The 15,876-nt window shown below is 46.9% G+C and overlaps 1 protein-coding gene across 4 annotated transcripts in view; it reads right to left on the reverse strand.

Moving 5' to 3' along the window:
* The window catches only part of TMEM150C (transmembrane protein 150C), a 28,533-nt gene continuing 12,657 nt past the window's right edge, over window positions 1-15,876 (reverse strand). For 3 of the 4 annotated variants that reach the window (XM_027652925.1, XM_027652924.1, XM_027652926.1), the window contains exons 3-9: window positions 11,344-11,428; window positions 10,225-10,278; window positions 10,076-10,108; window positions 9,907-9,974; window positions 6,282-6,409; window positions 3,969-4,146; window positions 1-1,728 (exon numbers count right to left, since the gene is read on the reverse strand). In XM_027652925.1, coding sequence (XP_027508726.1) covers window positions 1,520-1,728; window positions 3,969-4,146; window positions 6,282-6,409; window positions 9,907-9,974; window positions 10,076-10,108; window positions 10,225-10,278; window positions 11,344-11,428 — 755 coding nt within the window. In that variant the 3' untranslated portion in view covers window positions 1-1,519. The remainder of the gene's footprint in view (window positions 1,729-3,968; window positions 4,147-6,281; window positions 6,410-9,906; window positions 9,975-10,075; window positions 10,109-10,224; window positions 10,279-11,343; window positions 11,429-15,876) is intronic. The other variant, XM_027652927.1, reaches the window with a different exon arrangement.

The following is a 15,876-nucleotide window of genomic DNA, read 5'->3' on the forward strand; positions in this document are numbered from 1 at the left end:
AGGAGAGGCCTCTGACCTTTGCAGAAGACTGCCCTTGTACCTTTTCCCTGTCTTGTCAGAAATGCCACAGAGCGGTACAGTTCCCCTTCAAAGGCCTTTTCCTACCATATTAATTTCTGCTTATTTTCCTGCAGCTCAGACAAGATGCCAGCTTAAACTGAGTCTGATTTGTGGAAGAAAATAGGAGCCATGTTCATGAGAAGCAAGTCCCATCACTCCCCTTCCCAGCCAATACAGCAGCCTTCCCAAAATGAGGTTTTTTTTTCAAATGAGCTTTGAGCTCTTGCTTTTTCTTTGAAAACAGACCTTCTGTTTGAAAATGTCCCTTTAGGAAGGGAGAATCCTGTCTGGTTTTGCTATTCCCTTTTTTCACCTCCAGCCCTCAGGCCACATCACCCAACCTTGGGGGCAGAACTGCCTCCCTGCACCTTGGAAGCCCATGTAAACCTGTGGCAGACTCCACTCAGGACAACTGACCACACTGAGAGGTCCAGAACCCAGGCCTACTGTCGGCATGTCTGAGGTTTGGCTTGTAAGTGCACAAGGAGCAAAACCAAACCTTGTGTCCAGAACCACCTGCAGTGGTACTGTTCTCATTGCAGACAAGCCCAGCGTCTCTAACACAAAGTTTTCCCCCTCAGTGAACAAAAAAAAAAAAAAAGCAAAGGTTTTGAAATACTATACACAATGTGTGGTGGAAGCACTACACACTTAGAAAGAGCAGCCTTTTCTGGGTCATCTTCAGAGCACACAGACATTCTCACCTTAATTCAGCACCTCACTTCCCCCAGTCCCCACTGTTGAGTCTGAGCCATGAAGCCAAGCACAGCACCCCACTGTGTCATCTCCTCTGGCCTGGGGACGATCTGCCCAGCTACAAGGCAGCATTGGCCAAGTCTTGCTTCCTGATCACAGCACAGTTTCTTCCAAACCCAGATTTACCATCAGCTGCTTTCCAGGCCCGCAGAAATGCCTGCCTGCTTGCCAGAAAAGCCAGTTGGGGTCTTCCACCGTCTGATTCCAAATTCTGAAGAAACAGATGCTCTTTCTCACCCTTCCAAGTTACCCCAGTTGGCAGCAAAGAAAACAACTCAGGAAAGACACAGAAGATGCAATCTGGTGGCTCAGGAAGGCTCCTGAAGACTCTTGGTGCCCAAAGAATTCTGCTTCCATCACCACCTCCTCTGCAGAGTAGGCTCAGAAGGACCTGTCTCGGAGAGGCATTGCAAGGACTGGCTGTGGAACGTTTTGAACAACAGAGGTGTGACAGAGCCACTCAGTCCCTGGTAGCATAAACTAAACAGCTTGTGCTTTCTCATGCTGCCACCGGGAAGGATCTGCTCCTCTTCCAGTGAATACCGATTTTTGTTTGGCTCTTAGTGAGACAGCCACCCCTCAGAGCCCTTTGGCAATACGATCATGATTGCACATGAAAACAAACTCATAAAAAAAGTGTAAATGAGGTTATGTTTAACCCATGAGACCACACCTGCCCCCCTCCCCCCTGCCAGAGGACAGGCTACACCTGATCTGTTTGGTACTCAGAGGCTTCTGATAAGCTTTCGGAAAAGCTCAGAAAGTTTTCCTGGTATTCAGAGCAAATGATCTCAAATCTGTAATGCCTGAACTCCACTGCAAAGGTGCCGAAGTAGCACAGGAAGCACATCACCAGGCCCCACTGGATCCTGGAAGCGTGCATGTGAATGCCCTGTGCCATGAGGATGAAATCTGGAAGAGGAAGGGTCAAGGAGAACTAGTGAGAGCAGAGACACTGACCGGTATGAGAGAAAGCCAGCAGGGAAGACAATCTTAAACAAAGTCACACAGATGACAGTCAACCCATCCAGCCATCATGAGGAGAGTGTGAATGGGATACCAGAGAAGAAAGGGATGTCAGGGGTCCAATGATGCCCATGGAGCACAGCAGCTCTCCTATACCAGGGCTTCCTGATCTCAGATCAGGCTGATAAACATTTCGAGAGGGAAAGATTTAGGTGCAGAGAAGTAAGTGCCTTGCTCAAGCATCCAACTAGCCAGGGATAGAGCCAGCAAGCTGGGGATCTGGCTGTGGGCCTCTACCTGCCAAGAGCCTCCCAGTGGGAACCAGATCAGAACTCTGTACCACAGGCAGTGGGAACACCTTTCAACCTACACTATGAAATCTTTCATTCTCTTTAGATCACCTGCAAAATCATCCCTTCATCTGAAAACTGGAAGCATCACTCTACACAGTATGGCATGTTATACTGAGAGGAAAAAGAAACTGTCCTCCAGACTCATGTGCCCATGTGCTTGGACTGCATATTGCCTGGCATCAGGGTCTCACTGCTGTACCTTGGATTGTGTTGCAGCACTCCACAAAAGCAATTCTGAGCTTCCCTAAAGCAGAGGACACCTTCCTGAGCTGAGGACCTGCCCTAGCCCAATGCACATCTCTAAACCTACCATCTCTCGCATCTGTCAGGATTTCCTCTGCACTCCAAGTGTGCGGGATCACACATCTTCACAGGTAAAACAAACAAACAAGCAGCCTCTCCCATGCTTTAACTGCACAACAACAGGTAATTGGAGACTCTTCATCTTGGGCTTAGTGTAAGCAATGAAAGCTTCACTTCAGCAAACAGCATTTTGTGTCTGGCTTTAAGGATCTTCTACTTTTCCTGTAGTGCAAGGGTTACGCACAAACTGCATAGAACAGGGAACCAGCCCCTGGCCATTGCAAAGCTGGCGGGAGGGTGCGGAATGGGACTCCTGCCTCAGCCTGCCCCCCTTCACAGAAGGCCTTCAGTGCCTCAGTACTGAGCAGCCAGCTGGGAGAGGCTGGGAAGAGCTGTAGAGGGCTGGGCACACCCAGCGTGTCAGTACAGGAGCAGCTATGCCCTGGCTCACCTGGCTGCTCCTGCTCCCGGCTTAGCGGAAACCTCTGGAGATGTCAGCGCAGCCGGAGCTCCCCGTGTGCAGCCCTACCCCAGACACACAGTCAGGAGCTATTGGCTTGAGGCAAGGGGAGGAGGGGAGCACCACAAGAACCCTGCATCTCCCACGTTATGTACACCAAAGCCTGATGCTCAGCTACAAATTTTTTCAAGGAAGCTCAAGGGGTGACTGATGTCACATCTTCATGTCAATCTGCTATTCCTCTGGACACTGGCTGAAACGTTCAAACCCAGACAGGTCAATAAGGAATTGTTTTAAGAACAGGCTGTTCCCCAGTGAGGGGGATAAGCTTATTCCTCAGCATTTATTCCTGCCCTCTTGTTTAACCCAGCACTAATGTTGATGCAACTATGCATTGAATGGATCCATCCCAAATAAACACCCAGAGCACGTCAGTGCTGGTGCGAGCAGAAGGGCTGGAGGGGGGCTTACAGGCACAAGATGTAGAGGAAGCCACACATACATCCAGTCTGAGTGACCACAGACCCCACAGCCCAAATCCCATTTGTAAAGCACTTAGTTTTAACCTGAAGCCCATGTCACCCAGCAGCTCTTGACTGTGATAACTGTCTTAAAAGGCAGAGCTGGATATAGCACTCTGAAGCATTTCAACAAACACGTCAAAATCTTTTCATCATCAGAAACCCAATTTCTTTCACTTTTCCTTTGTTCTCCTGGGAATTTTTATCTCAATATTTTTCATAGTCTTAAATGCTACTGTGTAGGTAAGAGTGGTGCCATTAAATCTCACAGATACTATTCAATATTGTAACCACTTTGGATATCACTAACTAAGAAGCTTTAGAAACATTTATGAAGGAACTGAGCCCATCTGTGAAGCAGTGCATCCTGGTAAAACACAAGTAGCAAAATGAGCCAATCATAGGGCAGTGCCATGAAGACAAACTGAGTAGCATTCCTAAATTGTTTGAGATGCTAGGGCAGATGTGGGAAGAGCCAATGTTCCCTGCTGCAGAAAGCGTTGGACACATATGATACCTGGATTCCCAGGGAGCCAGACAAAAGGATACAGAGCACCACGCAGAGGGTGATGCTGGCTGAGAGAGCAACTCGTGGAATCCCGGCTTTCCGCCCCTCATTCTTCAGGTTGATCTTGAGGGTAAGGGCAGACTGGATCCAGCATGCCAAGGTTCCAAAGCCAAAGGTCAGCGATGTGCCCACATTGTGGATCTCCTCATCGTTGGAAAGCTAAGAACAAACAAAACGGTGATTGTTTGAACACCACAGGAATTACTGGATAGCTAATTGAATTGCTGCTGAGGTGGGATGGGGGAGAGTGAGAATCACTGAGGTGTGAGGCAGAGATGCTGTATCATTTCTTCTGGCAGAGGTGTAAGGTGTAACATAACCAAGATGAGCTGACAGCTGTCACAGTTGAGCAGATCACCTGCCCAAAGCTCAAGCACAGTGGAAAATGCAGTTGCTTGGGGACTGCCTCCACAGCTCCCTGACAAGACTCACAAACACAGAGCTCTGAAATAAATCCTTCCCTGGCTCAAAGCAATGGTCGGGGCAGGCAAGGACAACCCCCTGGGTCTTGTAGAGCTCCTTGCAATGGATGCAAATTGTGCAGTCTTCAGTGCCAGCTGCAGGGAGCAGTGCTGCCTGGGGCAGTGGGTAGCCAGAGCCCTGACACCTCCACTGAGCTAGCACATGTCAAAACACAAGTACCTGCTCCTGGTTTGGCAAATTTCTCCAACCAAACTCCCTGTCCTGCCCATCCTTGACCATTGGGGTCTGAGACAAATGAAGCCAATCTCTCCGGAGTGCAAGTGCTTCTCTGTTCCTTAGGCTGCCATGTCTCACAGGGCACAGTGACTGTGCAATACTGCAAGGCTAAAAGGCAGCCAGGTTCAATAACCAAGAGTCTGCAAAGAGACCCCTTGAGGCTGCAAATCCATTCACCAAGTCCAATATTAAGCCAAACAATTTCCCTTTCCCCTCTGCCTCTGAGGCTTTTTCAGAAAAAGAAACCATCAGTCTGTAATTTCTTTCTGCAGCCTCAATTCCTGTTCAGTGATTTTACAAATCCCTATCAAATAAGACACAATCTACAGGATAACAATCTTGGTGCTGTGCCTCCACTGATCTTCTCCTCTCTACCCTGAATTTTTTCTAAGGGTAGGTCCAAATCATACTACAGGCAAAAATAACATTGAGCTGCCTTTCCCAGGGTAGTCTACACTGCAAAGGACTCACAGTTATAATGTTCCTGTAAAACAACCAATCTGTAATTTTCCAGAAATATGATTTAATGCCACATCCATCTTAGCAGTCAGCTTAGCACGGACTAAGTTCTCATTACCACATGCTTTCATGTCTGGCAAAAGATCTAAGCAAGGATACAGATGACTAACACGGAGCGGATAATTAGTTCAGAATTTATAACCTGGAAGACCAGGTCCATAAAAGTCAAATTATCCTCATTCATAAGGAAAAAAGAAGTCAACTGTAAAAGACACGAAGTTCCTGCAATTATTCTATAACCCAAGGGGGTACTCACCCTTTAGAAAACAAGTACCTTTTCATATTGGCTCCCTGTTTGCAAAGCGAGGAAAGTAGCCTACACTGACCTTTCTCAGTTCCTGCCATTACTGGGGGTCATTACTTGCACCCCAGAGAGAGGGAGAGCATCAGAGTCAGTATAGGGATGGGGAAACCCAAGTGCTGCTGACTTGAACACCTTAATTTTCACTGCAGACCTAACAGACACACCCATGAACACAGCGGACATCCATCCCTACAGATGTGGCAGATGTTTGTTTGTATAATGTTGCAAAGATCGAGAATGGGAGGGCCCTCATCCAGGCACTCATCATATCACAAATCACAGCACTCCTCTGTCGTGTCCCTCTCCTGGCAGGTCTAAGAATCAGCAGGAGGCAGATTTAAAGCAACATATATTTTAAACGAAGGACACTGAACTGTCTGCTAAATCTGTATGGGCAGCTGTGCATCTGTTCACACAGATGCGTACGTAAACTTCCCGCTCCATCCTTTTACCCAGGACCATCTGTGCCAACTCAAAAGATTCAAGAGGTTCCTGCTATGGCTCTGGACAGGTCAAGTGTAAGCATGCAGGTGAAAATCCTACTGGGAATACAAGAAAAATTATTGTGGCCCTTCATCTCAGCATGTCACTGGAGCCACACGAATGAGTGGCAGACAGAGGTGGCAGAGCAGGTACAAAGAGGGCTGGGGCACAGCCAGACACATTATCTCCTGAGCTCACATCACAGGTAGTTCAAAGACCTAAAAAGATCTGCTGGAAAAGCAGGAAACTCACATCACAGACAGAGTGGTCCAAGCCTGCAGTGCAGTACCTGAAAGTTGCCGAGTAGGGTCATCCCAAAAGAGGCCAAGCACAATGCCACCAAGCCACTGACGTTCAGCCAAGGGTTTAGCACCTTTGGCTTCAGCTGAATGAAGCGCAGGACAGCCACGACAAGCGCTGAGAAGGAAACAGAATGCAAGGTGTGTCATTAGGTAGAACCTGCTGCAGTAAAGAGCTGGCTGGGGGCTCACAGATCCCTCCCCATCTCTGTACCCAGAGGGCAGAGTTCACTGCAGGCCAGCTATCTTAGTGCTTATGCATGGTCCCCTCCCGCTTAGTCAGGGACGAGACTAAAACCAGGGGGCATTTCTCTTGTAGTCTGGTTACACTGAGCTCCAGGCTTCCTGTTGTCATGATGTTTTGTCTAGGAGCTGGGTTCCAAATTTTCTAGGGGAAAGAACACCCTCCCGTTTGCCTGTGAAGCTCTCAGCACACAGATGGTGTCTATCACATAGACACCATGTATTCATTTTGTGGCAGCTGGGCTTCCACTGTTTCACTCCACTGTCAAGCTCTCCTGGGGGAGATATGTCAAACCCCACTTGTATTAAAAACATATGAATGGCACACACATATTTCTGCAGGTTTTACCATAATGCCCACTGCCTCCTCTCCTCCTTTGGAACAAGTTTTGTTGCCTCGAACATAAGCCAAAATACTACACTAATTTTCCCTGAAGAACAGAACAACAGTCTTTCCAAGGTTACAATTACCCCAAGTGCTATATGATACATGATAGATATGATACATGATATATCATATGATATTACATAACCCCAGAAGATATTAAAATTGTATATTCTTCCCCTCCATAGGGAATGCTGCATGGAACAACACAGAAAGCCAGGCAAACAGTTGGCCTTCAGAGGGGATTAAAACCAGACCACTAAAAAGCTATTTAGTTGAATAGGCAAATTTCCTGGTTGCTGTCAAACACCTTCTCACGCTCATGCTCAAACTGATAGCATGCAGGTAATATTGTTGTAAATCATTTGCCTTAGCAAATTAGATCTGTATTTTCCACAAAACCCCTGGTATAATACCAAAAACATGGTTTAGGAAAATAAGAGCACTGTAAGTGAAAAATACCCACTTTTGTGCAAACTGCAAATGACATTTCAATTTACTCTCTAACAATTTTCTCTAGTAAATCAATCCACTCCAAATCTTTGACAACAAGAGAACTCTGTTACCCTAAAAATGGGGATTTCTTTTTTTCATCCCCAGCTAATTGTCAGGGACAGCCACCCTCTGACTACTTGAGCTCACATGCAGGAACTTTTTCATTTCTATTCTACAGTACAGAATCCTGAAATTATGTGATCTTTTTCTAAAACTCCGTGGGAATTACAAAAGGGATTTTAAAGCATTTTGTGCAAAAAATGCCATTCTCAATTTCAGTAATTCCTACATTTCTAGTAGGTTTCTGTAGTTTTTCTCTCCTATAGCTTTGACATAACTAAAGTGGTCAGAGGTACAAGCTAAAAGCAGCTCTCAGAAGCACACAAATACAGCAGAGGAAAGTCTGACTTTATCCACAAAGCAGAGATTAGAACAGAAGAGACTATTTCTGTCGGAAGGGATCCACAACAATCATCTCATCCTGCTGCCTGACCAATTCAGGGCTGACCAAAAGTTAAAGCATATTAATAAGGGCACTCTCCAGATGCTTCTTAAACAATGACACGCTTGAGGCATCGACCACTTCACTAGGAATCCTGTTCCAGTGTTTGACTACTCTCTCAGTAAAGAAATGTTCAGTCTAAACTCCCCCTGGTGCATCTTTGAACCATTCCATTGTGCCCTGTCACTGGATCCCAGAGAGAAGAGATCAGCACCTCTCTCTCTCTGTCTCCTCCTCAGGAAGTTTGAGAGAGTAATGAGGTTGCCCCTCAGCCTCTTTGTCTCCAAACTAGACAAACCCAAAGTTCCTCATAGGACATTCCTTCCAGACTTTCCACCAGCTTTGTTACCTTGTTACCCTCCTCTGGGCACATTCAAGGACCTTCACAGCCTTCTTAAGTTGTGGGGCCCAGAACTGCACATGGTATTTAAGGTGAGGCTGCACCAATGCTGAGGACTGTGGGATAATCACCTCTTTTGAGGGGCTGATTGTGCTGTGTTTGATGCACCCCGGGATGGGGTTTGCCCTTTTGGCTACTGGGGCACACACTTCTGACTCACACTGAGCTGCTGCTGACCAGCACCCCCAGATCCCTTTCTGCAGGGCTGCTCTCCAGCCCTCCTCTCCCTATTTAGACTTGAGCCCAGAGTTACTCCAACCTAGATGGAGGATGGAGATTTGGACTTTTTAAATTTCATCCCATTAATCATTGCCCATTGTTCCAGTCATTCAGATCCTTCTGAAAGGCATCCTGTTCCTCAAGAGAGTCAACAGGACATCCTTGTTTGGTATCATCAGCAAACTTGCTAATGGTGCCTTCACCTCCTGCATTCAGATTGCTGATAAAAATATTGAACAGAACTGGCCCTAGTGATTGCATTATTCTTTAAACACGTCCAGATAATCTCCATAATTTTTCCAGGAACTGAGGTTAGACTAACAGGTCTGTAGTTCCCCAAGTCTTCCCTCATGCCCTTCTTGTAGATTGGAATAACACTGGCTGGCTTTCAGTTGGCAGAGACCTCCCCAGACTCCCAAGACCTTTGGCAGATGATTGAGAGGGGCTCTGCCAAAATATCCATTAGCTCCTTCAGGACTCCGGGATGAATCCCATCAGGACCAAGGGACTTGTGAGCATTCAGCTGGTCCCTTACAATTCCAGTGCCCACAAATGGAAAATCACTGCTCCCACACTTGTGGTCCTCTGATTCAGGGGACTGGGCAGCCCAAGGTCCATCAGCATTACTAAAGACTGAGGCAAAAAAAAAAAAGGCCATTGAATACCTCCACTACTTCTTCATTCCTATTAGTCAAGTTACAAGCCTTCAACAAGTATCCATCCAATATTTTCCTTAGATCTCCTTTTGCCACTGATACACTTACAAGCACCCTTCTTGTTGTCTGAAACTACTCTGGTCGGTTTCAAATCTAATTGAATTTTTCCCATCTTCTCCCTGCACATACAAACCACAGCTCTGCAATCTTCCTGACCTTCCTTCCACAGATCACACACTGGCTTTTTCCTCTTGAGTGCCACAAGGAGTTCCCTGCTCAGCCAAGCTGTTTTTCTGCCCCACTTCTTGATCACAATTCCATACAGTGGGATTGCCTGCCCTTGTGCTTCTAAAAGGAGGTTCTTAAAGACTGACCAGCAACTGTGGAGCCCTAAGACCTCAAAAGCATATTCCCAGGGTATTTAGGGGGACCACTCTGTTGTCCTTTTTTCTCATTACAGCAAAAATTCTAAACTATTTCATGATCACCATGCCCAAGGCAGTCATCAACCATCTCATCTCCCACGACACATTTGCAGTCTGGAGGTTATATTTCCCTCGTTATATTTCTTTTTTGCCATGGGAAGAAGCAGCAATGAAAGTGTACAGTTTAAAAGATTTCACACCATCACATTCCAGAACAGTATGTATGGGATATTACTTATGTTTCAGTGACTCTTAAACCGAGAAAGAAACATTCCACTGGTGGTTCCTACCTAGAAACGCCGCCATGTTCATGACTTGGCTAAACACACAGCTTGCAGGAGGTGCATCACCTGCAATACTTGAAAATATAAAGTGTGTCATTGTAACTCTAGGATGGTAAAGACACATAAATAACAACCATTAATCAGAACAGTAACTGGAAGAAAATAATTCACTTACCTTATATAAGGTGGTCTTTTGGGACCAGGTTTCCTAAGAGACATAGGCATAGGAATAAAGATTCAAAGTTTTCTTTTCCATTTAGCTTTAATTGTTTTATTATTTTAAAGAAACAAGTGATTGAACATAAAGCCACAACCAGCTCTTACCTGTCTGGTACATTTAGTGGGAGAATTTTATTATCTTCCACTGCTATAAAGTACCTGTCAAAAACAAAGAAAAAGAAAAAAAAGATGAAAGTAGTGTAAAACCTCATCCTGGCTTTCATTCCAAATATCACCCAAACAACACATTAAGTGTCTCAAAGCTCCCTGGCAGGATCTGCTGTAGGCAGCCTGTGCTTCTCTCTGCTCAAGCAGGCAGTTTTGCTTATTTCCCAGCCTAGCTATGTGCCTTCCTTTGTGTTGCATCTGGTTTGCAGGTCAGGTAGACAAACAGGGTCAGTGAACTGAGCTGCCTTAAAAATAACCAGCCAAGGCAATGTTTTCATTTTTAATTTGAATAATTTGATTCATCAAGTTTACCATGGTCCTCCTTCCACAAAAGCTGTTTTAATACAGAGGGGATGGGACAAGAAGAACAACAAGAAATAGAGGTCAGACAAAAGGCTTAAGCTGCCCCTGCTGCTGAAATACAACATCCACAGACCATGGCCAAAGCCACATCTTATAACATAAATGCTTTTCACGCTGAGATAGCTGCTAATCACACATTTATTGCTCTCAAATTCATGCTGCAGTCATCTGCCTGCATGCTTGAAGAGAGTCCAGCTCAGGGAAATGCATGTCTTGTGTGCATTTTGGTAAGAAGCATTAGGGAGAAAGTGAGGTGTCAGCATTGAGCTGCTGGCAGGTTCAGTGCAGTGCTGGATGCTGCAGATTTCGAGTTTCCATCCCAAAGCAAGGCCTAAGTGTTTCTCCAAGAGGTCTGCTGAGTCATTCAAAGAAAACATGTTTAAAGGGAATATTTGCATTTTTGTCTATCCCATTTCAGGCAGCTCCCAGGAACATGTGCCAGGAAGAAGGCAAGGTCAGAAGCTTGGCCTGGAGAGCATAGAAACTCAGAGATAAAAATGTGATCCTCCAAGCCATGAACTGGCACAGACTGGTCCCTGCCCCTGTCGTGTGCCTTCCCAGCCCCACAGCAACTGCAGGACACAGTATCCCCAAAAGACTCTCTGTACTGAGATGCAGCCCACACCTCGGTGGTACTTGTGACTGCCTCAGCCTGACTTGCTCTCCCAAAAAAACCGTCAGGAGAAAACTTACACTATCCATAATCCAGCTGATGTAAACAGGGTAAAGACAAGAGGTAAAAACATCCACACGCTGCATTTCTTCCCATCCATACCTGCTAGAAACAAAGAACAACATAAAAACAAAAGAAAGGAGAGGGCAGAGGTACCCACCCACCTTGCCCCAACTCGTTTGAAAGCACAAAGAGCATCCACACAGAAGGTGACAAAGCATCAAGTTCCTAATGGCCACTGCAAACCTTTCACACTGTCACTACTGGCATAAGGGGTTAAGCTGCTGCACACAGGCAGCATCATCCACAGGGTGCATAAAAACCAGGGCACAAACAGCCTGGGGCTGTGGAGCAGGAGACTTTTCAGACACACCTACAGAATTTGAGTGGGTTTTCAAAGTATTTTTCCTGAGCATTTTGCACAAGGTGACACCACAAGACCCGCAGCCCTAATTCCCTACTACTTCCCACCGGCACAAGGCAAAGCAGCCTCCTACCCAGGATCATTACCAATTCCACACGCTGCCCCAGCAAAGCCCGCAGCACGAGGAGAGAAGGATGCACGTGCTGTGTCATAACCTCACAAAGCACACGACCGGCTCCCATCCTGGCCACAGCAATCAGCCAAAAATAGTGTTTGGCCACACCCAGAATGGAGCCAGGCTGATTGCCGGCACCCAGAGCGCTGTCAGGAGTCAGGATGAGGCGTTACAACTGGATGCAGGCACTGTGAAATCCTGCATGTGGCGTAAGGATACTGCGTACACCACCTCCCGAGGAAGCATCTGTCCTCCAGGCAAGATCACACTGGGTGAGCATCTGGAATGCCAGGGCTGTTCCTGTAATATGTGCCATTCAGAAATGCTGCTGTGTTGCTGTGCTGCAGGCACGGAGAGTCCTGTCTCCCTGTGAGTCCTCTGACAACGGATCAAGTATTTCCTTATGCTCTGTCCTCCCCCATACGTGTCCCTCCCAGCAATGGCACAGCCAAGAGACACAGTGAACAGCACGAGGCTCATGGCTCCAGCACCTGCTTTACTTTCCCCAGAGCAGCAGTACCTGTGCCCCTGCACTCTGCTTCCCTCCCACAGCCTGCTGCACGGCAGGCATTTCCTGGGGTCACCAAGACCCACATGGGACAGTGAGGCACCCTGGGGTGCCAGGGCAGCTTGGAGATGATGGCCTTTTGCTAAAGCCTGCTTGTATTTGCAGCTTAATTACCTCATCCAGGTAAAAGGTCCTTAAAGCAATGACTCTCCCCTTTGCCCCAGAGAAGAAAGTGCCCACACCGTTGTCCTCCTCCTCTCAGCTGCCCTGGCCTTCCTATATCTGCAGCACAGGAGCCATGGTCTTTCTGGGCTGCTGCCTTGCTCTCTCCCCACTGTGAAATCCCACAGAAGAGAGTAAGCACCCCCACCATGCCACAGCAGCCCCCAGCTCACTGCTCCCCCAAGACAGCCCCCACCTGCAAAGGCAATGGTGGCTCGACTGCTCAGGGCCCCAGACACCAACTCCCTCTCTGCCTCATAGTGACAGAGGCTGAAGGAATAGAGGTGAGGCTCCCCACACCCTTTAGAAGACATGGCAGCCTCTCACTTGCCTCTATAGGTCAGTTGTCTTGTTCTCCCTGCAAATTGCCTAACAGGTGTACAAAACAATACCCTGGCAGTACCCTGAGTCACACCACACTTGCACAAAACCATGAGGCCATGATTGGTGTTGCCTGTATGGATAGCCTCGAGTGAGGCTGAATTCCAAACCTCAAAACACAGAACACCAAGCAGGTAAGGTCTCTTCCCTGACCTGGGAGCAGAGAGAACTGTAGACAGGGACTGTGAAATGATGCCAGTATTAAGTATGTCGATTTAAAAGTCATCTCCAGTGTGCTTACAGATCTTTAGCACGGTCTAACAGATCAGAAGAAATTATCGATGAGGGGAGACTTAAATTTTCACACTAATCTCACCTCTTTTCCTCTCCTCCCACAAAGGAGACACACAGTGTTTCACAGCTCTGTTCCTGGCACAGCCCCCACCACAGCACTTCCAACTATTCCATGAAGTGTTGCCCTTGCCTTTTCCTCCCACCGCTCACCAGCAATGCAGCAGCATCCCTTAGCTGGTGTTGGACATTACTCTGGTACTGGGAGACCCATGCCAGCAATGTCAAAGTCTGCTTCCAGTTGGCACCTTCCTCACCTGTGTCCCTGATGGACCCTGGCAGCATAGTGCCCAAGTGCCAGTGCCCCACACAAGAGAGGCATAACTGTATCCAAGTTCCCCACTCCTGCCTTGGCTGAAGGAAGCAGGTAGGTAACATCACCTCCAGTTACAGCCCATATTTCCTCTGCAAGGTAACTACTGCCATCGATTCTCCTCTTCTCTCTGGTGGTGGCTGGACTAAGCCAAGGTAACACAAATCTTTCAGGTCGGGGGATGGCACATCTTATTGTTTACCCTTCCCCTTTGGAAAGGTACAAAAGATTCATTTACGCAATAAAAGCAAATAGCAGCCATAACACCTGGCTCCATTAATGGGTTGCCACAGCTCCTCCACCTTCCAGCATGCCTCCCAGCCAAAAAACAGCAGCCTTCACAAGCTATTTCAGCATTGTCTGTCATGCAGAGAGGGAGGTGGCACGGGACTTCTCCCTCAGGTGGAGCAGTGAGGCAGCACATAGGGACAAGGACTCCACACCAGAACGAAGTGGGGAAATATGAAAATACTGTCCAGATAGCCATTACTCTGTGTTGAGCTCTAAAATGGAGCAAGGACTAGTGCCCAACCTCATTAAAGTCAGAGCAACACGGATACAGATTCACTTCCCTGGAAAACAGCTCTGTGTTTAATATTCACTGTGCCACACAGAGTCCCCTTCCATCAACCACTAACAGAAAATGACATCTGAAATCATTGCATATTAAATGAATGATCAGCACAGAGCACAGTGTCCTGATGGGAAGCCAGGTCCATAGTTCAAAGGAACACATTCATTTCAGCCAGTTAAAAGGAACCACCTGGAGAAACAGCCCCCCCAGCACACACCTCATCACAGCTGGTTAGTTTGCACTGAGGACAGAGGACAGCACTCCCAGGGAGAACAAGGACCTGTGTAGAGCCAGGTCTTCACCAGAGCTCAGTGAACACCTTTCAGTGCTGGACATTGGCACAGCCCAAACATACTTGAATATGTTTTAGCATCCTCATGTCAGCAGAGGATGGTTTAAAATCAGGGCTCAGCTCCTGCAAATTTCTCATTTACTCCCTGCTGTGCTACTCAGGTGCCAGGAACAAGATTACACGTAACCTCAACTTCCTCCAAAGAAGAAACCACGGCATGTGCCAAACCTGCCCAGCTTTGCATTAGTGTTCAGCAGATATCATTCTCAGCAGTTGCCTTTGGGTTAACCTGTCCTTTTCAGGGATGTCCCCAGTGTTTGTGCCTTCGAGCTGGGAGACCTCCATGCAGACTAAGACCAGCACCTCTAACAGCAGCCAGGGATAAGAGAATGAGGAACCCAAGCATCAGCCTCCTCTGCAACACCACAGCAAATGGTTTAGGCAAAGTAAAATGCCAAGAGCAATAGGAAAAATAGCCTAAATTCTTTGTGGGAAATGTAGAAACAAATTCTTTGACAGTTAATTGCTCCACAGGGATGACATAAAGCCAACCTTCCTCTCCACAGCTCTGTTTTGCATTGTTGACATGACCAGTGATGCCAAATCTGAGCAGTCAACTCCAGCTGGCAATAACAGCCATCTCTGCCAGCCCATGTTTTCCCAAATAAACACACTGTGACCAAGAGGCAGTTGATAATTGCCCACACCCATTTTCTTCCATTTTTAAGGCTTGCACAGGAAGGCCTTCAGCAACAGAAATCCCTCATGCTGTAATGGATTCACAAGACTAATAAAAATGTTTTCAACTTCACAGCTGACCCCAGCCAGAATCAGCCCACCTCCTCAAAAGCTGACACGGTGGTTTTCCAGTCCCTCTTGACACATGCTCTCACACCAGCATTGCAAAAACCCTGTCAAGGTGCACTCCTCATGCCAGCAGTCAGAGTCCAGAACTGCAAAGGGTTTCACATTAGCATGGCCCTGGTGTTTGTCTTGAGAATTTCTCTTAATGCAGGCTTACTCCCTTATCTCCAATTCCATTTTTATGTCTAAATCTGCTCAGACTGTCAGCTGTTTGCTCTGCTTATATTACCACTGCCCCACTACGCACCCTCAACCAATTAAGCTTCCATTCCTCTAATGTACACACTTCAATTACAGCAGGCAGCTCACCAAACATATACCGCTGCTTGATCAAGGTTCATTTAATGTGGACATCTTAATTTCATCTGCCAAGCAAAGTTACAGGCTCTTCCTGAAGAGGCTTTCACCAGAGAACATGAATGTAAGGAAGGACAAAATTACCATATTAACGTACATCTTTTTTAAGACTAAAGCATCCAGATGTATTTCAAATGCATAATAAGCCAGAGCAACTCTCCTGCATTTCATAGCACAAGGCCACTGAGTTATTTCAGAGAATAGATATGAAG

The sequence above is a fragment of the Corapipo altera genome, unplaced genomic scaffold, assembly GCF_003945725.1.
Source record: "Corapipo altera isolate COAL_440 unplaced genomic scaffold, ASM394572v1 69, whole genome shotgun sequence".
Taxonomy (NCBI): Eukaryota; Metazoa; Chordata; class Aves; order Passeriformes; family Pipridae; genus Corapipo; species Corapipo altera.